This window comes from Pipistrellus kuhlii, unplaced genomic scaffold, assembly GCF_014108245.1.
Source record: "Pipistrellus kuhlii isolate mPipKuh1 unplaced genomic scaffold, mPipKuh1.p scaffold_m20_p_5, whole genome shotgun sequence".
NCBI classification, from domain to species: Eukaryota; Metazoa; Chordata; class Mammalia; order Chiroptera; family Vespertilionidae; genus Pipistrellus; species Pipistrellus kuhlii.
In genome coordinates this window covers 70,715,384-70,741,951 of record NW_023425551.1, presented here as the reverse complement: position 1 = coordinate 70,741,951, position 26,568 = coordinate 70,715,384, and the positions used below count along the sequence as shown (strand labels likewise).

Sequence of the window (26,568 nt, the reverse complement as noted above, 5' to 3'; positions counted from 1 at the left end):
ACTTTTTTAGCACTGTAGTGCATATAAAAGGGTCAAAGTTTCCAATATGACAGCCAGGGCAAGGTCCAAGAGGCATTTATCACAAGGTGTCTTTGCTAACATTTGTTCACTTGCAACAATGGTGTGGACTAGGGCCACTTGCATTCTCTCTTTCATCTTGTTTTTTGTTCACATAGCAGCTGTATCGGTAAGTCAAATTCTGCTCTTCTGAATATTTAGAGATATCAACTCTAGTATTTGTCATCCACTTTCTGTATATTTTCTTTCAGATTAAGCATCATTCTAAAGGAAATGGTAAGGCCCAATTGAAATGCATAGAGAATGTTTCTGACTTTCTCTCTTTTGTTCAGCAAGACTAGTAACAACTTTTCTCCCACTTTTTTTTTTTTTTAACAGTACATGATGCAGAGTTTAGTGAACAGAAGGATATTTCAGAAATCAACTTAGGTGGGTTCAATTTCCATATTATTAATGCCTTGAAATAATTTCAAATCCTGTAGTATAATTACTGAAAAGCTATTACCTTCATACTACATTATTGGGTAATTTTGGGGGGAGAATTACTTATTAATACATTGTTAGAATTTGTAGAGTTTCTGTAAAATGGAAATATGGAAAGAGAATGATGGTAAGATCAAATTTTCTAGGAGACATAGTATGTGTTTAGTGAGTCTACAAATACGTAACAAGATAGTTGTTTATAACTATGTCACTTTGCCAATTTCCATTTTGAAAAATGGGAAAGAAAAATAGATGATTATTCTGCTTGCTAAAGAAAAATATAAGGAGTATACACATGGTTATATTTAGCAGGAAGAGAAACCCAGCCCTTCATGGACCATCATATTCACTAACAACTGTTTACTTAGGACTTCGAGAAAAGTACAAAGGTGTTTCTATTTCAACATCTTGTCCACAAACGTATTTCTTGAAGAAATTTATGTCTTATGGTTACTAAGAGGAGAGAGAGAAGCTGAGTTATCATCTCTCTTTTTTCTTTTTTTGTCCTGCTTCTAAAATTTAGGAGAAGCCTCTACATTCTGGGTGTTTTTTGTTTAGGACTGGTAGGAAATAGAGGTATCATGGACATATACAACTATAGTTTACAAAAGCTTTTGTACCTAATTGCACATTTCATAGTCAGATCCTATAGTGGAATAAAGTGCTATTTTCATCTTGCAGGAAGGGACAGCAGCTCCTTGGGGTTGGGGTGACTTGTCCAAGGTCACAATGCAAGCGATGTGGATCACTTCCAGGTCTTCTGACTCATAGCTCAGTGCTATTTCAAAACCACAAAATTAAAATACCTGGTGGTTAAATTGCTCTGACGTTGTCCCATTTACAAAAAAGGCAGGCTAGTTGATATTTAATTGGTAAAGCTTGAGAATGACAACAGGTGTGTGTGTGTGTGTGTGTGTGTGTGTGTGTGTGTGTGTGTGTTGTGAGGTGGCGGGGGTAGAAATAGTTTAGTGAGGTCAATGGGTGAGTGGGTCCTCAGACTTGAGTCAGGCAACAGATGACCTCTCCTTAGGTCAGGTAGTCAAGGTGTAGTGATTGAGAGGATCTGCTCTAGTTTAAAACAGGTTAACTTAGAATTAGAACTTCCTAATCTCATCCTTCTTTAACTAGTAAAAAATACTTGTTTTACTTAGAGCCACTTCTTACTCTTCATCTCCACAACCACCTCTGAACTATGGTCCCAAGAAGAAATTTTCCCACGTGTGTCCTTTTTTTTTTTTTTAAAGTCATTCCAAATGCTATCAAGATTGATTGAGTTTGCCACATAGCCAGAAACCAAAAATGTTGGGGAAAATCACATAGAGAAAATTGTCACCTTTTTACAGTCTTCTCTCCATGCCCCATGATGCTGATATAACTTTTTTTTTTTACCCCAAGATCTTCTCTGTCTTTTTCATTTCACTTAATGCATTTTCATTTTTTAAAATTTCTTTATTATGTTATCATATAATTGTCCTCATCCCCCCCATCCTTCCCCAAACCCCTCCACACATATGCCCCCACACCCCTGTTGTCCATGACCACTTACTGCATTTTCCTCCTTCTAGATGTTCAGGCTCTATCTCAGAGTTTCCCTAACTCTTGTCTTTCTCTCACACCTTACACATTACCTGTCAGTAAAGGCTGTTAGATCTATCATCAAATCATGTCACAAATTGTGACTGTTCAGCACTTTTTTCTTTTCCCATCCTGGTCTAAGCCATCTCATCTCTGGCCTGGTCCTTGCCGTGGCCTACTCACTGCTCTTCCCTTTGTGCCCCCCTCCCATCCAGGCTGTTCTCCACCAGGTGACAGAGCTCTCAGTGCCAACCAGGCCATGCCACTTCTCCCATTCAGTCTTCCAATCACAAGATTTCAATCTTTCAATCTTCCAGCACTGACTAGCGTTGGCGATATCCCATCCAACACAAAATAAAGATTCTGGGGTCTTGATTATCAAAGTGTGGTTCACAAGCCAATACTACTTGTACTATCTAAAAGCTTTCTTAGAAATGCTGTATCCTGGGCTCTACCCCAGACCTACAGAATCAGCAGCTCCATTTTGGCAAGTCCCAGATGATCCCTAGACAGAGTAAAGCTTGAGATGACCTGACTCTGGCCAGTTTTCTCACCCATTACTTAATACACACCCCCTCCCTAGCTGCCTTACTTACTTGAGCTCTTCAATCTTCCTAACCTTATAGCTATTTCTCTACAAGAGTGGTTCTCAGTGTGTGGTCACCCAATCAGTAGCATCAGAGTCACAGGGAACTTTTTAGGAATGAAAATTCTCAGGCCTTACCCCAGACTTATTGGTCAGCAACCCTAAGGGTGGGAGTCAGCAACCCTGGCATTTGGAAAGCACTGTTCTAAGACATCAAGGCTTTCCTGCCTTTACCTTTAGTACTCTTCCTTCACTCCCCACTCCATCAGATTTCTGCTTAAATGCCACTTCCTGAGCACTCTTTATAAAATATCAACTCCCCTACTTCAGCACTCTTTCTCCCCTTACTCCTTCTTATGTTTTTCCTATTTCCCTTTTCACCATCTGCCATACTCTACATTTTTGTTTGTCTCCCTCTATCCCCAAACAAGAATGCCATCTTCCCAAGGATTTTGCTTTCTTCTCTGCTATACCCATAGAACCTAGAACAATACTTGGGATACACTAGGTACGTAATAAGTATGTGCTACGATGAACAAATTGGCTACTGAATTGATGGAGGCTGGCTCTCAATGGATATGTACTTCTTTGCGAAGTGTTCCTCTTGCCACACTCTTTCACCCTCCTCAACCCATCTATGCTGACCAACAACTGGAGTTGGTCTCCATTCGTATGACTCCCCTAACCTTCCTCCATCCAGGCCAGGTGTCAGGAAATGCATACTGTTCTTCATGACAAACCTTAAAAAGAGTATGGCTAGACCAGCACACAGTACCCCTACTAAAAGGGCAATAAAAAATGTGGGTCCTACTGCTGGTGGGGCAGTGGTGTCAATGCTACCTGTTGTTAGCATTGCTGCTATCATATTCATAGGTTAGGTTATGGAGGTTAAGAAATTGTAGAGAAATGAGAAAAGGGATGGTGCAGTGACAGCCTTAGTTGCTTGGTGTTGGAGGGTACCATTGTCTTTTCATGGGAAAGAACAAAATCAACCCACTACCTAGGGTAGGAAGAAGGATGGTATACTAAGGGAAGTGGCCCTGGGTGGGAAGTCAGGAGTATTAAAGCTCAGTCAGTGCTGAACACCTCGCACATCCCTTCCTGTCTCAGGAATCCATTTCATCCACGGAAGTGTGAGAGGTGTGGAGTCAATCATCAAAAAGATCTCTTCCAACTCATCTGTCATTTTAAAATTCTTGGACAAAAGTTTCTTGTCTCAAAAATGAAAACATAGGATTAAGAATATATGATACCCATTGGCTATTTACATATGCTCCATTAGAGGGAATTTTTGCATTGTTTCAGAAAGACTTTCACCACATAAAGGTGAATAATTACAGATTTACAATGGAAAAGATGGATTGTATGATGAGTGATGCCTTTTAGTAAAGCTCATTCAAATTTTTCTTTCTTTTTTTTTTCAACCCACCTCTAGCTGCAGGGTTGGATCTCTTTCAAGGGGACATCCTCCTGAAGGTGAGTACCTGCCCATGACACAACAATGTCCCTCGGAAGTGGCTGTGATGGGTGCCACCTCTGCTCTGCAAGCCCTGGGACGGTACCGAGGGGGACATGAAATAATCTAATCTGTAATTAATATCCACAAGCACTTACACTGTGGTCAGTGGTGACAAAAACAGATTTAAAAAATAGCAAATATCACCAAAGAGTCTGTAATTATTGAACTTGCTTTAGCCCATCAATTATCCTAGTAAGTGAAGAATGAGAGAGAAGAACATGCACCGATACGTTTAAAGCATCTATTTCAGTTTGGGGAGAACCCTTATTTTGTTATTAATCATTTCTCTGACTTTTCCAAATTGTCTGTAATGAACTATCACGTTTATAATCAGAAGACAAACGCTACTAAATTGTTGACTTGTGTGACAGATGATTTGCGGTGTGAGGGTTTGGTGGAAGAGGGGACCAGGGGATGAGACTTCCCAGTGACCTGTACCTTGCTATTTCACAGAACTCCAGAAATGGTCTGAGAGACCCCAGCACCAGGTGGAAGTTCCCCATTCCTTACATCTTGGCGGACAATCTGGGTAATACTAACTGTTCTTTATTAGGAGCTCTGGGCCTGCCTTTTCTCTCCCCCTTACCCCCCATCTCCTTCTGTTCCTCCACATCAGATGGGGGAAAGCAGCCCTGTGTCAGAGGCTTCCTAAGACTGCCAATTCTTATCTCCTGGGAGGAGAGGCATGATAATGCATCGATGTAATGTGAGGCCAAGATATAGAGCACCAAAATGATTTTTAAAAGGCAGGAAACATTAACATGTTAGTAATACCAGAAGTACCACCAGGAAAGACAACACAATGAAATGCAATTTGCCGTCACCGCAATAAAAACTTGCACTTTAAATAACAGACTACTGCTGCACCTCAAAGAAAGGGTGGGGATAAAAGGGAGAGATCAACCAAAGGACTTGTGCACATACATATGAGCTTAACCAGTGGTCAAGGACAATAAGAGGGTAGAGGCATGAGTGGGGAGGGTTGGAGGATTGGAATGGGTGGTTGAGGACAAATATGATACCTTAATCAATAAAGAAATTAAAAAAATAGTTTGCTCAGGTGAATCTAAATATGGAGTAAGAATACTATTTTCAACATATTGATCGTCACTTTTTATTGCAAGACACACATGCCACATTTTTGAAGCAAGAAAAGTCTGTATTCCACAACTGAAGTCCCTATTCCTCAGTATTAGTACATGGTATTCTTTTTTCTCTCTTAAGATAAAAGACTAAGTTATATTTTATTCATTGTTGAAAATAATACTTGGTGGAAATAAGCAAGTATTAGAAGCCACGTGTGGACACTGGCTGACCTCAGGCAGCTGACTGATATCTGAGCACCGAGGTGATGCAATGCCCTGAAGCCCATGGGGTAGGTGGAGGGAGTTCAGAGAGAGGGCAAGCCAGGACAAGCTTGCTCAGCCCTAATGGGCTGTCAGGCTGCCTCCACTCTCAGGAGATGTTACTATGTTTCTGAGTTTTCCACCACTATCACCAGGGCTGCCTCCATCACTTTTCTGGAGAAGAGCTGGATATAAACAACGACTGTTATTTTATGGAAAAGTGAGCTGAGTTGTTTTTCCCCAGGGTTTGCCAGCACACTTGCAAAATCTTGGAGCATTTGTATTTATTGGAACTTGATTTAAGAAACAGCAACTTTGGGGGGGGGGGGGGGAAGAAGGAAGGAAGGAAGGAGGGAAAGAAGGAAGGAAGGAAAGGAAAAAAAGAAACTGCAACTTTAAAGGATTTTTTCCTCCCGTGACAATTTTCTTACCACACCTGAGCTACCCTCCTCCCATCAAAACATAGACCTACTTATTGAATCTCAATTACGTGCCAGGCACTGCTGCCTTCACGTGATATTTGCCCTTCACGATGCCTCTGAGGTATTAGTGTTTCTCAGACTTTAGAGTTAGGGTTTCCTGAGGAGCTGGTTAAAATGTAGAACGGGGACAGCTGGGGCCCAGGATTCTGCATGTCTAACACTCCGCTGCTGAGGTGATGCTCTTGGTCTGTTGGCCACAACTTGAGTAGCAAGGACTCTTTAGCTGCAAGGTAGGTGACAGTTTAGTGGAGAGCAAGACTGAAGACAGGTAGCCTGAAATACAATAGCAGCAGTAAGGGTACAGAGGTAGTTCTCAAACAGCACCACAGGAGAATCACCTTTACCATTGGGAAAAGTGAACATGCTACTCATAGTTCAATATTTGTACCCGGTCCCTTCATTAAATTTACATGGCTTGAAATACACAAATCAGTGTACAAGTCAATGACTTGAAAAATACATTAAGCTTATGTAACCCACACGTCCATAACTCCAGAAAGTTCGGTGTGCTCATTTCCAGCCAATCCCATCCTCACACCCCCAAGAGATAACTGCCATTCCTATAGATTAGTTTACCTGATTTACAACTGATTTATAGATAAATGGAATAACATAGCTGGTCATCTATTGTATTTGCTTCTTTTGTTTAGCATGTTTTTAAAGTTTTTCCATATAATGTACATCAGTAGTTAATTCTTTTTTTATTACTCAGTAATATTTCTTTGTATGAATACGTTGCAACTATTTAAGTTAGGTAAAAGGAAAGGCATTTGATCTTTGGCTATTGATCCACACAAGTTACTGGCAGGCGCCTATTGTTCTTGCCTGGTCAGGTTTAGTAGACTTGACCTGTAGAAATGATTTAGTAGACTTGACCTTTAGTAGAAATGATTTAGTACATCATCTAAGATCCAAACTTGGGTTACAGCAATCATTTTTAAGGCTGTCTGCAGGGCTGCCTGTCTCAATTTGCCATTTCCTCAGGGGTTTTGCAGGGAGGTACAATATGTACTTATGCTTTCTGAACCCACAAACCTCTCCACACTCTGCTTTCTTCCTCCAGAGAGAGGGATGGTTCTTTAGATTGGGGTAAGGAACACCATTCTTTGTTTCTTTCCAAGAAGCTTGATTCATCCAGACAGAGAGGACACACATGGCTTCCAGTCACTTCTGTTTTCTGCTCTGCCATGGAACTCTCCTGAGGCAATGAACCCAGAATCTCTGCTGGAATGGGGAAAGGAAAGTGGGGAATTTTTCTGGTTTAGCCACATACACATACATACATGTATTCTTATTTTGTAGTTATATTTGCATTATAATGTGTTTAAAGTATGTGCTTGATATGTCCCTAACTGATTTTTCAGTTTCAGTTTTCAAGGCATCTATTTGCCACCTCAACAATCTATGATGGACATCTGTGGATTTCATGTGGTGGCATGATTTTCTCTAAATGCTATTGTGTACATCATCTAGGATCTCAGTAATGCTTACTGATATTTTTACTGATTTCTGCAGAGCTGAATGCTAAAGGAGCCATTCTCTATGCCTTTGAAATGTTCCGCCTCAGGTCCTGCGTGGACTTCAAGCCCTATGAAGGGGAGAGCTCATATATCATCTTTCAGCAGTTTGATGGGTTAGTATGAAAATTTTACAGAGTGTGAAAATTATGTATATTCTGGTTTATAAAAGTGAGATCTCTCTCTCAAAGGCGAAAAGAAGAAATTGGTAAGAAACTAAAGCAAATTCAAATCTTTAAAACTTGTGATTTTTTAAATTAAATAGCATTTTTAACATATTATGTAGAAAATGAGCTGTTTGAATACCTCTGGGCCTAAGGGAGATGTATCTTAATTATTATCTTAGGTTATGTTTTAAATGACATTACTTTTTTTGAAGTCAAGTTTATTAAAGTATAAATTATACCCTTGTTATAGTACTATTTTAAATGATGGTGCTCTGTTGAAAAATTCTAGATATAAATTTGCTCTTCTTACATGTTTATAAGAAGAAATAAATGGTGTAAACACTTTCTTCAGGAGTATTTATGTCAACCAACATGGGAAGCAAAGCTGCCAAGTGCTGTGACTCTGTGTTTGTGTCTTCAAGCCCATCAAGGTGGTACTACCGGTAGTACATGCTGCAGTTCCCATCATTGCCTTTAGGTGCCACCTGAATTTGGTTGTCTTATTCTGATGGTGGGGTTTTTGTTAATAATCATGGGTGGATAACAGAGATGAAGAAGGAAATTAGCACATGATTTTGCCTTTTATGAAAAAAGTCTGCAAAATCAGCAGTTAAAAACAGTAAAATTCTGATGACTACTTAGATACAAGTTAAGTAACATACATACTTGAGTGGTTGTTTTCTTAGCTCATGCTTTTACTTTAAAAAATAGATATGAGCCCTCATTATGTACCAGGAAGTATGCTAGTCTGAAGGTAGAAAGAAGTATGAGACAGTCTCAGGCTTCACAAAGTTTGCAGTTGCAGGTGGGGATGGTGGAGTCACAACAGGTAAATGGTTCTAATATGCTGTAGTGAATGCCATGGGCTATAGGGGCACTTAAGCAGAACTTCTAATATAGTGAAATGTAATACCTCAGGGAGAGCTAGGCTGAGTGTTAGAGAGATGAAGAAGGAAGGCATAGAGGCAGAGAAGAGGGGAGGACAAATAGCGTGTGGGAAGAGAGTAAGAATGAGAGAGAAAGGAGAGAGGAAGAAAGAAAAGAAGAAAGGGTAGAGAGAAAGAGGAAAGCAAGCGTGACTAAAAATCTGGCTTACCTGGAGAACTCAGTAAGTTCAGAATGTCTGAAGCTGTGTCTGTAAAGGGCCAAGTGATGAATGATGATCTAGGAACATAAACAGGTGCCTGGTCATATTATGTGTTCAATTTTCCATTTAAGAAAGATTATTCCAGCAACAGTGGGTAAAAAATTGAAGTGGGGCAAGACTGGTGGCAGGACATCAATTAAAGGATGCCCCAATCCTCCAGGAAATAAATGAAAGGGACCTATACTAAAAAAGGGCAGTTTGAAATAGAGAAAAGAATGGATTTCAGAAATAGGTAAAGAGGTGCACTTATCAGAGCCTAGTGATGAGCTGATGTGAAAAGAGAAAAATCAAGGATGATCAAGGTTTTTATTTGGATGACTGGCGGGTGGTAACCTGATTCACTGAGAATGAGGGTATGAACAGTAGAACTGAAGAAGGGATAGGAGAGCAAATTTGTTTCTGGAGATGAAGTTTATTGTTTGAGGCGTTGTAGGCCATAGAAATAGAAATAACAATACTTACCTGGATAGTTTCTTTCTGTGTGAAGGGAAAAATTTTAAATATACATCCAACCTTGCCAAGAGCTCAGATTTTAGAAGTTCTCTGCTTTTGATGTCTTCATCTTGTCCCTTGGCAACTTCAGAGCTTCAGGATAGTACCAAAGCCTAGTTATGTTGTCAGTAATGAGGCTCTCTTTTGTGATAATAAATTCCTGCTTATTATAGGAAATTTGAAAATTCATTAGAATACTAGAGGCCTGGTGCACAAAAATTGTGCACTGCGGTGGAGGGTGAGGGGTTCCCCTCAGCCCAGCTTGTGCCTTCTCACAGTCTGGGACCCCTTGCTTCTTATCACCCACCTGCTTGCTGCTCTTTACTGCTCAGCTTGCTGTTCCTGCCACTACTGCTGCACTCGCCAGCTGTGAGTCCAGCTTCTGGCTGAGGGATGCTCCCTCTGTGGGAGCACGCTGACCACCAAGAGGCAGCTCCTGTATCAAGCCTCTGCCCCCTCATGGCCAGTGCGCATCATAGCCGACCTGTCGTTAGGTGGATTTGCATATTGGCTTTTTATTACATAGGATAAAGGAGAAAATTAAAGTCAACCACAGCCATCACTCAGCGACAATATTTTGGTATGAAAGCTATATTATTCTTTGGTTTGTGGAGGTGAGGAAGAAAGCCATTTTTACTTCTTTCTGATGCGTTGTTAAGATTAATTGGGCCCTTTTATAATGGATCATTGTTTTTAAAGCCTGCATAACATCCCTCCAGGAAATGTTTCTTATTTAACCAGTCTCTTATCATTGAACCATCAACATCTCTTACCATTGTTCTCACCAACAGTATGAGAACACTACTGATAATTTCTTTTAAAAATCAAATGTAACTTCTTTCTAATTTGTGTTCTGTAATCCTATGAATTGTAGCCATTTAAGCATTATCTAGGAGAAAATTCTCATCTTTTCTTTAAAGGTGCTGGTCTGAGGTTGGTGATCAACACGTAGGACAGAACCTTTCCATTGGGCGGGGGTGTGACTATAAGGCCATTATCCAACACGAGATCCTCCATGCTTTGGGATTTTACCATGAGCAGTCAAGAACTGACCGGGATGATTATGTGAAAATCTGGTGGGATGAAATCATTCCAGGTGTGTATGAAACCAAGGTGGATGGGTGGGATGTGCAATTATTGTCTTTATCACTTGCTGAAAGCAATCCTGGGATACCCAGGCCAAATTTGTGGGGCAGGTGCTTCAGATTCTACAGTGGGAACACAAAATATAAAGAGGGCACTTCCTGGCCAGTGTAGCTCAGTTGGTTGGGCATTGTCCCATGAACTGAAAGGTTGCCTATTAGATTCCTAGTCAAGTCACATGTTGTGGTTGCTGGTGGGATCAGCAGGAGGCAACCAATCAATGTTCAGCTCTGGCATCAATGTTTTTCTCTCTTTCTCTCTAAAAGTCAATTTAAAAATCTTAAAAAAAAAAAAAAAAAAAAGAAAAGAAAAGAAGAAGAAGAGGAAGGAACAGCTGGCACGGCTCAGTGGTTGAACTTCAACCTATGAACCAGAAGGTCAAGATTTAATTCCTGTTCAAAGCACATGCCTGGGTTGTGGGTTGTGGGTTCTATCCCCAGTGGACAGTGTGCAAGAGGCAGACAATCAATGATTATCTCTCATCCTTGATGTTTCCATTTCTCTCTCTCTCTCTCTCCTTTCCTCTCTAAAATATATATATTAAATTTATATATATATATATATATTTTTTTTAAAGCAGGCATGATGTGTTGACCTATCCTATGGACTGTGCTGTTCTAATCATAAATGGTCCTACACAAGGGAATGGTGTATGTTGAATAACTTTAAGCAGGGGTTAATTGAAATTTGATCAGAAGCCTTTGCTTAATTTCAGTTGAAAATCTATCTAAAATGTTATTTTTCTGTTTTAGTGAGTAAAGTAAATTTGGTCTTTGAGGATATCAGGGTTATTTTTCTAGATGGGAAATCTCATGTACTTCTAAGAGCCTCCATAAGATTTAGTTGAACATGATGACCCTAAGACATACTCAATAATTTTTTATTTTTTATTTTTGCTGCTTTACAAATCAATAATATGTGTCTAAAAATAATGCAAAACAACAACAAAAATGAGTACCTTTTTTTTTTTTTTTTAAATTGCACCTTCAATCCTATTAATTCTGGCTAGTAGTCTGAGTTCTGGTTAATCAAAATTTACTGGTCTTTTCCTTTTCCTTTATAAGAATCATTCTTCTTTGCCTTTGCCCCTAACTCATACTATCTATACCCGGGACAACACTGTTTTACTTCAATATTATCACAGTTATGTTATTCTAACAGTTTCAATGTAATTTAATTTTGTTAGGCTTCCTTGGACACTACCTTCCTTAATTGTTTGAGACAACTGAGTAGAGTGGTTTTGAGTTTACTAAACTACAGTTTATTAAATGCTCTTGAGAAAAAGAGTCAATACTGTGTTTCCAAAACCATCAATTTTTAAATTAGGAATTAGTTCAGGGAGTGGGAAAGCATTATTTTTGAAAATAATGGATTAATGAGACTTTAATGTATTGAAAACGAATTTAAAAAATATTCATTAAATTGATTGGGGTGACATTGGTCAGCATGAATACACACACACACACACACACACACACACACACATATATATATGTTTCTATATTACAAGGTCTGTATATTGCATCATGTGCTCATCACCCAAAATCAAATCTTCTCCTGTCACCTTATATGGGAACTCCCTTCCTTCTTACACCCTTCCCTCTGGCAATCACCACACTGCTATTTGCGTTTATGAGTTTCAGTTTTATATCCCACAAATGAGTGAAATAATATAGTTCTTAACTTTTTCTGACTTATTTTAGTTAGCATATTGTTCTCAAAGTCTATCCATGTTGTTGCAAATGGTGCTATTTCATTCTTTAAAATATATATATATATATATATATATATATATATATATATATATATATATATATATATCTTATTGATTTTTTACAGAGAGGAAGAGAGAGGGATAGAGAGCCAGAAACATCGATGAGAGAGAAACATCAATCAGCTGCCTCCTCACACCCCCCACTGGGGATGTTTCCGCAACCAAGGTACATGCCCTTGACCAGAATCCAACCTGGGACCTTTCAGTCTGCAGGCCGACGCTCTATCCACTGAGCCAAACAGGTTTCAGCTATTTCATTCTTTCTATGGCTAAGTATTCCATTGTAGTTATGTACCACATCTTCTTTATCTAGTCCTCTATCACTCTTTCCCCTTCTCCAGTGTTGTTTGGTTGTTTCCATGTCTTGGCCAACATGAATAATGCTGAAATGAACATAGGGGTGATTATATCTTTGCAAATTCATGATTTAGAGTTTTTTGGATATATACCCAGGAGAGGGTTTGCTGGGTTGTATGGTAGCTCTATTGTTAATTTTTTGAGGAATCGCCAGACTGCTTTCTATAGTGGTTGTACCAGTCTATATTCCCACCAGCAGTGAATGGGGGCTCCCTTTTTCCACAACCTCTCCAACACTTGTTATTGCTTTGTTAATAATGGCCACTCTAACAGACATAAGGTGGTATCTGATTGTAGCTTTGATTTGCATTTCCATAATTGCCAGTTAGGTTGAACATCTTTACGTATATTTTTTGACTTCTCTGCCCACTTTTTGACTGAGCTGGGATTGAATCTGCAGCCCAGGTATGTGCTATTGACCAGGAATCAATCCTTCCATACGAGGTCTGAAATTCTAACCACTGGGAAACACTGGCCAGAGCTTATCTTCTCTTTCTTAAAACCTTATGCATATAAATACACATTCATTTATAAAAAGATCCTTTGATTTAAATATATACATATAGTTAATAATTTATAATCATGTGTGGATTTTAATTATGTATTTAATAGTCATTAATATAATTTTACATATTATTATTATATAGTACTTGAGGTCTGGTGCATGAATTTGTGCATGGGTGGGGTCCTTCAGCCTGGTTGGCCATCGGGGCTATTGGGGCATCTTGCCCAGTCCCTATGGGCCAGACCTCAGCAGCAAGCTAACCTACTGGTTGGAGCATATGCCCCTGGAAGTCAATGTGCATAATAGCAACTAGTCGAGTGGTTGATTGATGGGTCAGGCACTTAGCATATTATGCTTTTATTATATAGGATATGATTATTAGCTATTAATAATTAATAGTAGGTATTTTACACACACACACACACACACACACACACACACACACTATTTCCCTTTTCTTTCTTTGTCTTTGGTTGAGTATTTAGTCAAAGTGGGTAGGATGGGAAAATGAGATGACCAAACAGGACTTGTGGATTCTCTCACTGACAGATAAGGAGCACAACTTTAACACTTATGATGACAGCTTCATCACAGACCTCAACACACCCTATGATTATGAGTCTCTGATGCACTATGCGCCTTTCTCATTTAACAAGAATGAAAGTGTTCCTACCATCACAGCCAAGATCCCTGAGTTTAACTCCATCATTGGGCAGCGCCTGGATTTCAGTGCCATTGATTTGGAGAGACTCAACCGAATGTACAATTGCAGTGAGTACCTTTGGGGCTGAGGTCAATGATCCCCAACAGAGATTCCCCACCCGGCAGGTTTCCTATATATTTTTCTCTAGTCTTCTTTTATGATCTAGCTAAACTAGATGCCTTGTGCATGAAATTTGTGCATGGATAGGGTCCCTAGGCCTGGCCGGCAATCAATTGTGACTGGCAGGGCAATTGGGGGCCCCCACTGGTGCCCACCTTGGATAATTTGGAGCTTATGGGCTGGGGGCAGTACCTGCATTGAGCACCTGTGCCCTGGTAGTCAGTGCACATCATAGCTACTGGTCGTTTGGCTGGTCATTCTGCCATTTGGTTGATTTGCATGTAGGCTTTTATTATATAGGATAAAATGGACAAACTACATTTCTCCCATCTCTAGAGTGGGAAAATTGTAACACCTATATCACAAGATGGTTGTGAAAATCAATTATGTGCTTGTGTTTTATAAAATGAAAGTATTGGGGCAATTTAAGAAGCTGTGATTGTCCAGCTTCTTTAGCTTCTTTCTGAAGGGTGCATCATTATGTAATGTTCAAGACAGTATTGAAAGTATTTTGTATCCTTGAAAGTATTTTGTATCCTGTAAAACTATTTTTCCAGGGTAGTTGTTCCTAGAGTAATCCAATGCTTGGATTTGGGATATTTTTTTAAATGACCATACTTGTCTTTGGAGACACATTCTTTCATTCTCTTTCACACATACCATGTTTCCCCAAAAATAAGACATCCTCCGAAAATAAGACCTACTTATAGGTTTCCTTCTGAGTGAAATATAAGGCATACTCCTGAAAATAAGCCCCCCCTCCCCCAGGCTAAACATGAGAAATTTGGTCCACTGATTCTGAAAGAAATGGAGTCACAAGAAATTCATCAGGAAATTCAGAAATTGGATTGTTATGATGATGTTCCAGAAGATGATGACATGATTGTCATTGAATAAATGAGTAAATTCTTTTTTGAAAAAATATATTTTATTGATTTTTTTACAGAGAGGAAGGGAGAGAGAGATAGAGAGCTAGAAACATTGATGAGAGAGAAACATCGACCAGCTGCCTCCTGCACACCCCCTACCGGGGATGTGCCCACAACAAATGTACTTGTCCTTGACCGGAATCGAACCTGGGACCTTTCAGTCCGCAAACCGATGCTCTACCACTGAGCCAAACCGGCTTTGGCATGAGTAAATTCTTGATACTATAGGATTCACAGTTTGTCTGGTTTGTGTTGACAACTACCATACTACCTTACTGAATACAGGTAATAAATTTCCTTTATTTTCATTTAACAATAAATGTGTACCGTATTCTTCTTCATGGAAAAATAAGACATCCCCTGAAAATAAGACCTAGCGCATCTTTGGGAGCAAAAATTAATACAAGTCACTGTCTTATTTTCGGGGAAACAGGGTATATAGAGAGGATATACCAAGTACAGAGTCGAGTATTGTAGGTACCTCCTTCTTGATCTCAAGAAGTCAGGTTTGGTTTTTGCACAATGAGAGGCCTTTTTTATTATTTAACTCTATGATTCTGGGTGGTGGGTAGGACTGCATGAATACTGGCAAGTTATAAATTCTGATGGGGGACAGTAGGATTTGCATCTGAGAAAAGTCAAGAAAATGCAAGCCTCATGATCCTGCTATATCTGAACAACGAGATCTTAGTAACCTAAGACATTAGGTATTTGGGATGAGGTGCCTTTAATTTTTAACCAGGTGACAAAAATGTCATTTGCAGCCTCAACTCACACCCTTTTGGACCACTGTGCTTTTGAAAAAGCAAACATCTGTGGGATGATTCAGGGTACCAGAGATGATGCCGACTGGCACCATGAGGACAGCACTCGGCCTGGACAAGTGGATCACACCTTGGTAGGACAATGCACAGGTGGGTGAAGGCAGATAATGACCACCTGGGGTGGTTCATCAGGTTCAATTGGTAATGGCAGCCAGCATGTTTTGCCTCAGTGGGAATGTTAGTTATCAAACCTGGAATTCTAAACGTGGGGGAAAAAATACACACACTTCTCTTTATTATTAACCTAATAAAAAGCACCGAGGTTCTGGGCGTGCAAAAGGAAGATGCATTTAAGTGATGACAAAACTGATGTGGTTGATAAGACATGCTTTTGTACATAAGGGCAATGTCCCTAGAGCAGTGTCCACCAATAGGACTGTAATGTGAGCTACATATATAATGTAAAATTTTCTCACAGTCACATATTCCTAATCTAGCATCCTTTTATTAAATGCTAGTCATTGAAATAATCTCAACCCTGTTTGAAAGCAGGTGGGGTTATAGGTCATAATCACTTTATAAAGACTGAGCTATTATAAAGTCCCTTAGTCCATGCCTGTGCGTGAGTTGGTTAGATTTCCTTCACAAAAGGAACCCAGGAGGTCATCCAGATTCCAGGCCACTAGGGAGAAAGCCAGAGGTTGTAAACTATTGCTATGTTTCCTCTGGCCTTGGCAAAAGGCAAAAGTCTCTGCCCACATCAGATTATTAAACATATAATCTCAAGTATCCGAAGGGTTATCGAAGTCTAAAATTCTCTTTACATTTCCTTCATGGATTCTAATCCAATCTCTACTGTGGGCTAGCTGCTGGGCTAATATACAATTTCCAGATAAACAAAAAGGTGATCTTCATGTGAGAAGAACCTGCTGAGAGAATGTTCTGGCATCTTAATAGGAAAGGAAAGGATCACACCCCAGAAGAAAAATATAGGAAAGCTTTATCAGGTTAACTTGACCAGCTATTCTGCTTCTTCCACAGGAAGCACCTCATGGGACCATGTTCCCTCTGCCGGTGAGCACTGGCATTGTTCAGATAGATGCATGGACTCAAATAACTTGAAAGATAGAAGCCATATCCCATTTAAAACCCAGACATGTGAATGAATCCCTCTTAGTGGCAGAGCTAGGGCAAGAATTCAGGCCTCCTGATTCCCAGTTACTGGACTTTTACCTCACACTTCTATACATCTGAGCAGAATTCCTAAACAAGGAACCTTCAGTAATTCATACATAATTCAGAGGCCTCAGGTTAAGTTCTAGTATTGAGAATACACGAGAAAACATATTTTTTCCTGGTGTAATATTAAAGCCATCATGAAACTTTTAAGCCAGGTGGAAATCTTATTTAAACATCCATGTGCACTACCCATCCAATGACCATCTGAAAGGCTCACACCTCATGTAGGAGGCAGGATAAAGCAGGGAACCCTACTATCACAATGCCCAAACCTCTTCTAGATGTTTTCTTCATTTGTACTTTGTGGGATGTTTTGAGTGGAGCATTCAGTAAGAGGTTGAATCTGGAGTACAGTTTAAATGACTTCTTTATATGCAAGAATTGTTCCTTGAGCCTTACTTTGAAAAGTGCTAGTTTTTAAAGTAACATTTTCCCTTTGGGGAGAGAATTTTGGGATATTTGACCTGGGCCAACCCCAGTTTTGGCACAAATATAGACACTCTCCCATTTTTTTCAGTGTTCTTGCAAAGGTTTCTTTATATATAAGAGACATACTTAATAGTTCATACTATACTTTGAATGCCCCTTTTATGACACAGTAAGGATGATTCTTTACCGCAGCAAACACACCCAGTCATTGGGCTAGACACAGGTGAAACTGAACCCTTAACAATGTGAATATTTAAATTCCATTCGCTATACCTTTGAATCCCACCGTTTCTTATACAATTAGGAGGCCAACTCTTTGCCTCCTATTTGTGTGGGGAATAAAGTTCCCCTCACAGACATTAAATTCTATCAAACTTTGCTTAAAGCCCATATTTTCTTAAGTCAGAAGTCTATGTTTCACCAACTTGGGAATAAAGTCAATCAAAAGAAGCTGTGCAGAGCTGCGGTTTAGCCTGTTAGTCTGTTCATGGAGACAAATAGAATATATATACTGACAAACAACCTTCTTTTTATTTTCTCCAGCAGAGTTCTAGCTTGTGTTGGCTGTTGCTCACTATTTCACTTGGTGGGGTCCAGGGCGCCCTGAGGTATGGGCAGCCAGAGATGAGATGTTGGGTGCTCTCTCCACAGGTGCTGGCTACTTCATGTTCTTCAACACCAGCTCAGGGTTGGCAGAAGAGGCAGCCTTGCTGGAGTCTCGGATTCTTTACCCAAAGAGGAAACAGCAGTGCCTGCAGTTTTTCTATAAGATGACTGGAAGCCCTTCAGACAGACTCACCATCTGGGTCAGGAGAGATGATGGCACAGGCAACGTTCGCAAGCTGGTCAAGATGGAGACCTTTCAAGGTATCTGGAAACAGTCATGCAAGGACTGATCTGGCTTACAATGTGGGATTCTAATTCTTTTTTCCTTTCCCTTTCCTTCCACCCTCCATTTTCACTCTTCCTCCCCTCTCTTCATTTCTCCTCCTCCTTTTCTTTTTCCTTCTCTTTCTCTTCTTCTTCATTTTTCCTCCATACCTCCCTCCCCCACAATGTTTAGTCCAGTGTCTGGTATATTTGCACCACACAATACATGTTTTAAGCACTCAGAAATTATATGCAGCAATGAGGGGTTAGGTGAAACTTAAATACACTCTATAAGAAGCTAATCAGAGTATATAAATCCAATTTTCACTAGAACATTGGAGAAAGCCTGGGCAGAGAAATTTTGTGATTCAGAGATGGGGATTGGAAGGTAATAGGTTAAACTTCTGTAGCACTCACCTGTATGAATTCATTTTAGCAACTTGATTTCCACTTGTAATGTAGCATTTGACTTCTCTTTAATCCCAATGCTAGGGTACACCCTGGGCACAATGTGAAAGCAGGGACAGAACTTTGGAGAATTCTGAATTGTTCTACCCTGGCAGTTTCCTCTCCCTAGACCCTCAAACTCTTCTCTGGCTTCTTATGCTGCTGGGCCAGATCCCCATTTTCTAGAACAGCCTTCTCACTTCTTACCTCAGGTCTTTATTCAAAGTTATCACTTCAAGTTCAAGCTCAGAAAAAAGAAGTAGACCCAATTTTACTAGAATGTGGGTATCTGGATAGTGTGGATAGTGGTAATTCTTTTTAAAAGAGAATAGCTTCCCTACTTTGTGGAATTTCATGTACTATGAGAAAGAAGGGGTGGGGGGGACACTGGGTGTTAGCGAGTGAGTCAGTTTTGCATACAGGAGATCCAGCTAACCCTGCAAGTTATCATCTTCTTTAGAGCTTTCCATGCTCTCTGGCATCAATTCACAGGTGGGGCCATATGAAATTGCCATTATGAGAATTTTGGATTACAAAATGATTCTTGTATAAGGCTCAGCCTAATACTTGAAAATTCAGTGCTAATAATAGGAGGTTGGGGGGGGGTGTTTATACCATCAAACCCAGGGGGGAACCCAGAACCTGTGAAACTGAATGGTAATGGAAAATAATTTTGTGATTAAGATTTGAATATGAATTTTTAAGTAGAGCACAGTGTGTCTTTGTACAGCTACTTTCCCTAGAGATGTAATTTTGGAAAAGATCTTTAGCCAGTTCATAACAGTATCTATCTCATAGGGTTGTTGTGATGTTTCAATAAGATAATTCATATAAAGTAATTGGCATAGTACCAGAGTCATAATTGGTGCTCAGCAAGTGCTGGCCACAGTTGTCACCCATCTTATTCTCTGTCCTCAGGTAACCAAAACTGGAAAATAGCCCATGTGACACTCAGAGAGGAGAAGAAATTTCGCTACCTTTTCCAGGGCATAAAAGGTGACCCCCAGAACTCGAATGGGGGAATTTACCTGGATGACATCACCCTAACAGAAACTCCGTGCCCTACAGGAGTTTGGACAGTACATAACTTCTCCCAAGTCCTTCAGAACACGGTTAAAGGGAGCAAGATCCAGAGCCCTCGATTCTACAATTCTGAGGGATATGGTTTTGGGCTGACCTTATACCCTCATGGTAGAATGAACTCCATGAGCTCTGACTACTTAGCACTTGCTTTCCACCTGTGCAGCGGGGAGAATGATGCTATCCTGGAGTGGCCGGTGGAAAACAGACAGGTGATCATGACAATCCTGGACCAGGATCCCGATGCCAGGAATAGAATGTCCTCAAGCATGGTGTTCACGACCTCTAAGTCCCATACATCTTCAGGTAAGTGGTTCTAGGAGCTGCCCCTCAACCTGAAGGGACAACAAATGTGATTCTCATCTGTGTATCAGAGATTAACATTCCTCTCACATTTCCTTTTGGGGCATATCAATAACATAGTCATGTTTGAGTATTAAGTTAAAATTGTCAACGTTATTCTGTCTTCCTCTTTTCTGAATTCACCCTTCAAGTAAGGGCTTGCAAAGTGCCAAACTCTAGGCTAAGTCCTAGGAATAAAAAGCAAATCAGCCAGTTCTTGCTCTGTGGAGCTCAGTCTAAATGAGAAGACAGATACTATTAATCATTTACCAGATGCTCAGGACCAATGCACTGATCATCAGTATACTCATGACACAAACTTGCACCAATACATAAATAAGCAAACTGTTTATGTTTTTTTCAAATGAAGAGTGTTTAAGCCTTAAGAGGAAGAGGTTATAGCTGCTCCTCCCAATTCACTGAGGAAGCCACTCAATAGTGGACAATTGACCGTTCAGAGCTGTGCTTCTCTGCCCTTCCCCCCTTTCAATTCTGAGTTTTAATTCTCCTAGAAAGAGTAGATAAACTGATTTGCTTCGATGAAATTTTTTTCTGATTAGTAGCAAAGCTCCACATTACTCATTAAAGACATTTTGGAAAGTGAAGTATAAAGAGGTCATGTTGTTACAGAGAACCAGAATAAATCAAGCAATGCTCAGAGAGTTTGAAGTCACACTTTATTCACCGGTGAGCTTAGAGAAAATGAATTCAAATTCTAAGCAAAGCTACAAGCAGAACTTCCCTTTTTATTAAAGAGCCAGCCCAGCCGGGTTTGGCTCAGTGGATAGAGCGTCGGGCCTGCGGACTGAAAGATCCCGGGTTCGATTTCGGTCAATGGCATGTGCTTTGGTTGTGGGCACATCCTTGGTAAGGGGTGTGCAAGAGGCAGCTGATTGATGATTCTCTCTCATCGATGTTTCTAACTCTCTATCCCTCTCCCTTCCTCTCTATAAAAAAAAATCAATAAAATATATAATAATAATAATAAATAAATAAATAAATAAATAAATAAAGAGCCAGCCCTATGTACGCTTAGTGATTATCTTGCTGCTGGCCTTGAAAACAACACAGTTCTATCCAATTAAAAAAAAATGCATCTGGCATGGCATTGAAAGTATGGGCATAGTTAGTCTCTGGCCTATAAGGTCAGATAGCTAAGTTTATCTTCCTCATTATTCAAGCAGGATAGAAAGCAAAGTTATTTTTTTTTAGAATAAGAGGCAGTCTTAAAAAAAGAAAATAGCAGAGAATTCCAAACAGTAGTTTTACAAAATGGGGGTTAGCCTTCTCAATGTGATTTTGTGATACCTATAACTTTGCAGCAATAAACGGCTCAGTCATTTGGGACAGACCAACCATCGTGGGAACTTATGATGAGAACTGTAATTGTTACAGAAGCATTGACTGGAACCGGGGCACAATCTCCCACAGCATTCTGAAGAGGAGGAGTTACCTTAAAAACGATGACCTTATCATGTTTGTGGATTTTGAAGGTACTTGTGCTGATCTTCCTGGAAGAATAACCCTATCCTCTGGGTGTTAACTGATTGTTAAGCATCTCATGGAGGGTGGGATTTTTTTTCTTTTTTTAGGGCTAGGTAAAAATGAAAGAGATATGTTCTGAGAAAACCACATGTTGCAAAACTCGGAATTGGAAGGGGGAAAGGGTAGAGAAGCAGTTCACCTGTCCTCGAGAGAAACTAGATTTTTAGTGTTCATCTTTTGTGAGAATTTATCAAATATGACAGTTCTCACTGACTTCAATTTTGTTTAGGTCAGCCTATCAATGTTAACTTTATATTTCTTCTTCAAGTTAAATAAAATTGTGATTGGACTACTTTGAAAATAAAAATAAGTAGCATTAGGAGAGTCAGCTGGGTCCAAAGCCACATTTCATGTCACTAAAGATGATGTCCACAAGGAATAGAGGCCACCCAGGGAACTTTGTCCAGGAGTGCTGACAAGTGTGGTCAGATATAAACCATCCTTCTTCCTCTTTAGACATCACCCACCTCAACAAGACTGAAGTCTCACCTAGAAATACAAGGCTGACCCTTCAAGGCCTTGTTCTCCAAGGCCAGGAGCAGCAAGCCTCAAAAGAAGACTCAGCGCAGGCCTCCTTAGAGATCTTCCCCGGCAGCCATGGCAACGGGCAGCCCAGGCGAAAGAAGCGGTCAGCTGAGAGCACGGGCCCCTTGGAGGACCACAACTGGCCACCGTACTTCAGAGACCCATGTGACCCGAACCCTTGCCAAAATGAGGGCATCTGTGTGAACGTGAAGGGCATGGCCAGCTGCAGGTAGGCTTTGTGGCTGGGGAGGCGGGTGGTGGGTCAGCAGAGGGGAACCTTGTGCTTAACCTGGTAAAAGGCACTGTTCGTGGGTTAGGACAAGGACTACATCAGGTGGTCAACTGGACGTAACTGTCCTTGACTCAGTGCTGTGCCTGAATCTGTGGGTGCTGCCACAGCGGGACTCAGGACCAAGCTCCCAACTCCCCTGTCTGCCAATGCTCTTATTCTTTATTAATTCTCATTATTATTTTTATTGTCTATGAGTTCTGCTGTACTATTATTGTAGTTTTTTACTAATAGTAGTAAGGGTACCTGAGATCGATGGACTGCTTGTTGTGTGCCATATGCTCTCCTGAGCAGTATACATGCATCATCTAAAGTCAGCCTGCAACACACAGGCCCTGTCATCTCCAGGTAGTGCATAACGAAGTGAAAGCTTAGAGAGATTAAGTGATTTGTTTAAAACACCCAGACGGTAAATACTGCAGCTGGACTTGCCTTCAGGTCTGTCTGATTGCACGGTTTGCTCTATTTAATAGTTCTTTTTGTGATGTTTGTTATTTGCATTAAATTATTTCATGAAAGGATTTATTGATGCCAGAAGTATCAGTTTCAGTTGACAGAATAGTAGCAGATGTAGGAACTGTTCTGCTTGGCTCAAAATATTTACATTTCTTCTTAGTTCTTTATGATTGCCAATTGCTTCTTCTATTTTTGGCTTTTATTTTGAAATAATTTTAGACTTACAAATACATTGCAAAAATACCCTATAGGCCCCTATACCCTAATGTTAACATCTTATCTTATATAACCATGGAACAATGAGCATAGCAAGGAAATAAATGAAAAAGAATAAAACTAAATACTATGACCAATATGATTAACTAAACTAAAGGTCTTACCCTGATTTTCCAGTTTTCTCACTAATGTCCTCTTTCTCTTCAGGATCCAATTCAGGATCTCACATTACATGTGACTTTCATGTCTCCTTCGCCTCCTTTAATCTGGCACAAGTCCTCAGTCTTTCTTTGCCTTTCATTATCTTGATATTTTTGAGGAGTGGGGGTCAGTTATTTTGCACTGTTCCTCAATTTGGGCTTATCTGGTGCTTTCTCATGATTATATTGAGGTTGTACATTTTGGGCAAGAAGAGCAAAAATGAGATACACTCTTCTCGGTGTGTCATGTGAGGGGTACCTGGTCTTAATATGTGTTGCTACTGGTGATGCTAACCTTGCTCACCTGCCAAACGGATGTCCACCAGGCTTCTTAGCATTCCTCACTCTGTAGTGGACGGATGCCTTGGGAGAAGACACTCGGAGACCATGCTGACATCCTGCTTCTCTTCAAATTCTCACCCACTAATTTCAGAATCTATTGGTGGATCCTCCTGGAAGAATCGCCATTCTAATATTTTAATGGTGATTTTCTATTTGCTGTCTGCATTAATGAAGTGAAATTCTTCTATGAAGAATAACTCCCTTCTCCTCCTCATTCATTTATTTCTACAATTATTTACTTATATTCCTAAGGATTCAAAAATATTAATTTTATTCTCTGAGCTACATTTTAATATGCCAGCACTTACCTTGTTGCTCACATTGTTCCAGCTTTGGCCTTGGGGAGCTCTTCCAGAATGGCTCCTATGCCCTCTCCCACACAAGCTCATTCTTTCAGGAACTTGATGTTACTTCCTGGCATCACAGGAAGTCCCGGACTCATCTTTTACTTGCCCTGCCCCAGCCCTGGAGTCAATCACTTTTCCAAAGTGCCAGGGTTTCATTGGAGAATGCCCACCTTGTTTCTTGGGGTTTCCAAGGCCACGGGGTGGCATGGCACCTCTTTGCTGATAAGTCCTTGGATACCAGATTTCAATATGTGCCCAGTGGGCTTCATGCTTCTCAGAGTTAGGAAGTCAAGGGTTTCCACTTGTGTGCCAACCTTTTATCAGCCAAATTATTCCTCTCTCTCAAGCCTGTGGCTTGGAGTTTTTGTGGAGAAAGCTCCTCTAAGGCAATCAGCTATATTTGGAGGGAAATGGGCCAGAGAAAACTTGCTATTATTCACTGATTTTTAAGAGGCCAATTCCAGATGAATAAAGGAAGCCTTAACTTCTATCCTGCCACTTTGCTCTGGGGGGAGACTTTGTGATGGGAATGTCGTTTGACACACTGTTCTCATGGAAGAGATGAAACACTGCCCCTAACACCGTGGTTCTGAGATTAGTTGATCTTTATAACAAATAACATTTTTATTTTTAAAGAACATCAAGGATGGCATAGCCATTATGTGCCTACTATGTGCCAGACATCTCACCTTACAGTAGCACTTTGGAGGATATTTTCTAGAAATTTACAGGGTCCAACATTAATGCACTGAGACTCTATCTGGAGAATTCACCCTGTAGTTTACAGTCTAAGTCAGAGTCAGGCAACATATTCTTTAAGTACCCCAAGCCTTCCTCCTGAACTTTGCATGTGCGGGCTGAATCCTGAGTCTGGAGACCAATCTCTGGGATGAGACTTCATGTGTGAAACACTGACCTCATGACCTTGAGCAAGTTATTTAACCTTTCTATAAATGAGGTTGATGAGAATGGCCTGATTATAACCAAGGACCGTTACAGTGCATTGGTGCACACAAAGCCCTTCGAATGGGGCCAGGCCCGTGGAACCACTCAGTAAGCGCTCACTGCCATTTCTGATGAGTTGGCGCTTGTCACTGGGGGGGTGCGGGGGCTCTGGTGGCTTCCACATGAACCCCTGTGTCCTGTTCCCAGGTGTGTCTCCGATCATGCCTTCTTCTACACGGGAGAGCGCTGTCAGGCCATGCAGGTGCACGGCAGCATCCTGGGCCTGATCATCGGAGGTACCGCCGGTATGATCTTCTTGACCTTCACCATCTTCTACATGTTTCCCAAAAAGTCGAGGCAGTGACCTGCCTGCTGACATCAGCCAGACCGAAGAAGCTCCTCCTCTACCCACACCTCTGCTCACGTGCTGAACGCTGTTTGGGGTGGGTTTTGTCAGCCTTGTTTTGAATAGGCCTCTGAGGACCAAGACCTCCAGCCCCCCGTGTGACGGATATGGTTTTTCTGTCCCCAACCCTCACATGATTCTGTTACCCTGCTATGTGCTCTGAATGTATCTACTGTGTCTGTGACAGCACTCACTACACTTCTTTGTAAATCACTTGCTTAATTGATTGTCTTTCCCACAGACTGTAAGCTCCATGCAGGCAGACCCTCATATCATGCCAGTGCCAATGCCTGGAAGCGAGATAGCCTAGCCCATTGTGGGCCTTCAGTGAAAATGGATAAATGAATAACTAAGATATATGAACTCTCATTTCTTCTGTAGATGAAATACCTACAATAAAATTTGTACCTCGTTTGCATCAGAATCAAATGCTCAAATACATACTTTTCACTGGACACAACAGGATTATTACTCTTCCAAGGCCTCTTGTGCTAAAGGATTTCAAATAGAGAGTCCTCCCAGCATCAGGGCCCCAATGCACTTGCTTTCCTCCTCTGAATCTAAGAACAGGTTTTAACAAATTCAATAAATATTTGGTCAGTTCCTTCTCTGTGTTCGGCATTGTGTGTTTGTGTGTGGAGTGGATGGGGGAGAGATGGCCCAAAACCCTTTCTCAGATCCTTTTAAATTTTAAAGTATATTTTATATGTTATTCATGTATAAGATTATTAAATTAACAAACAGAAAGTACCAAGTAGAAAAAAAAATTTAAAGAAGTCTTTTTAGAATACTTCCTTTCCATGGTGACTAAGAAGATAATAGTCTAGAAAGTTCCCAGATAGATCAGGTCACTTGGTGTTTTATATATATATATATATATATATATATATATATATATATATATATATATATGTATATATATATAGTTATGAGTACTGTTTAGTGAACTATCCCAAACCTTAGTAAACAGGGGATGGGAAATAGTAGAGTGGAATGTTGGTCCCCTCTAATGAGTACTGACATGGGGAAAAATGATGGAAAGATTTAACATGGGTTGGAAAGCCCAAAAAATGTGTGTGTGTGTGTGTGTGTGTGTGTGTGTGTGTGTGTATACAAGTGAATGTGTAAGACATGAGATTAAAGGTGAGCCATCTCATCAAGATAGTGAAGACAAGACTTATCTCTCTCATCTTTCACATTTGCCAAACTCTGGTCCTGAAATACAGAAATAGATTGGTCATGGCCTCATGTGGGTCACAGCTT

At 40.4% G+C, this 26,568-nt stretch overlaps 1 protein-coding gene across 3 annotated transcripts; it reads left to right on the top strand.

Annotated features, from left to right (window-relative positions):
• The first annotated feature begins 76 nt into the window (after positions 1-76).
• On the top strand, positions 77-25,913 carry MEP1A (meprin A subunit alpha). Of its 3 annotated transcripts, XM_036413558.2 has the most exons (15): positions 77-187; positions 270-294; positions 397-447; positions 4,098-4,138; positions 4,635-4,710; positions 7,525-7,642; positions 10,253-10,430; positions 11,431-11,434; positions 13,667-13,882; positions 15,628-15,777; positions 17,947-18,162; positions 19,531-19,998; positions 21,357-21,527; positions 22,036-22,333; positions 25,107-25,913. In XM_036413558.2, exons 1-15 carry the CDS (start codon positions 119-121, stop codon positions 25,261-25,263), a joined length of 2,238 nt encoding a protein of 745 aa, XP_036269451.1. In that variant the 5' UTR covers positions 77-118; the 3' UTR covers positions 25,264-25,913. The 3 variants fall into 3 exon arrangements, with proteins under 3 accessions (XP_036269451.1, XP_036269450.1, XP_045428933.1); XM_036413557.2 differs by lacking the exon at positions 11,431-11,434 and having other exon boundaries at positions 10,253-10,428; positions 13,661-13,882; XM_045572977.1 differs by lacking the exons at positions 270-294; positions 11,431-11,434 and having other exon boundaries at positions 123-187; positions 10,253-10,428; positions 13,661-13,882.
• The last annotated feature ends 655 nt before the right edge of the window (positions 25,914-26,568 follow it).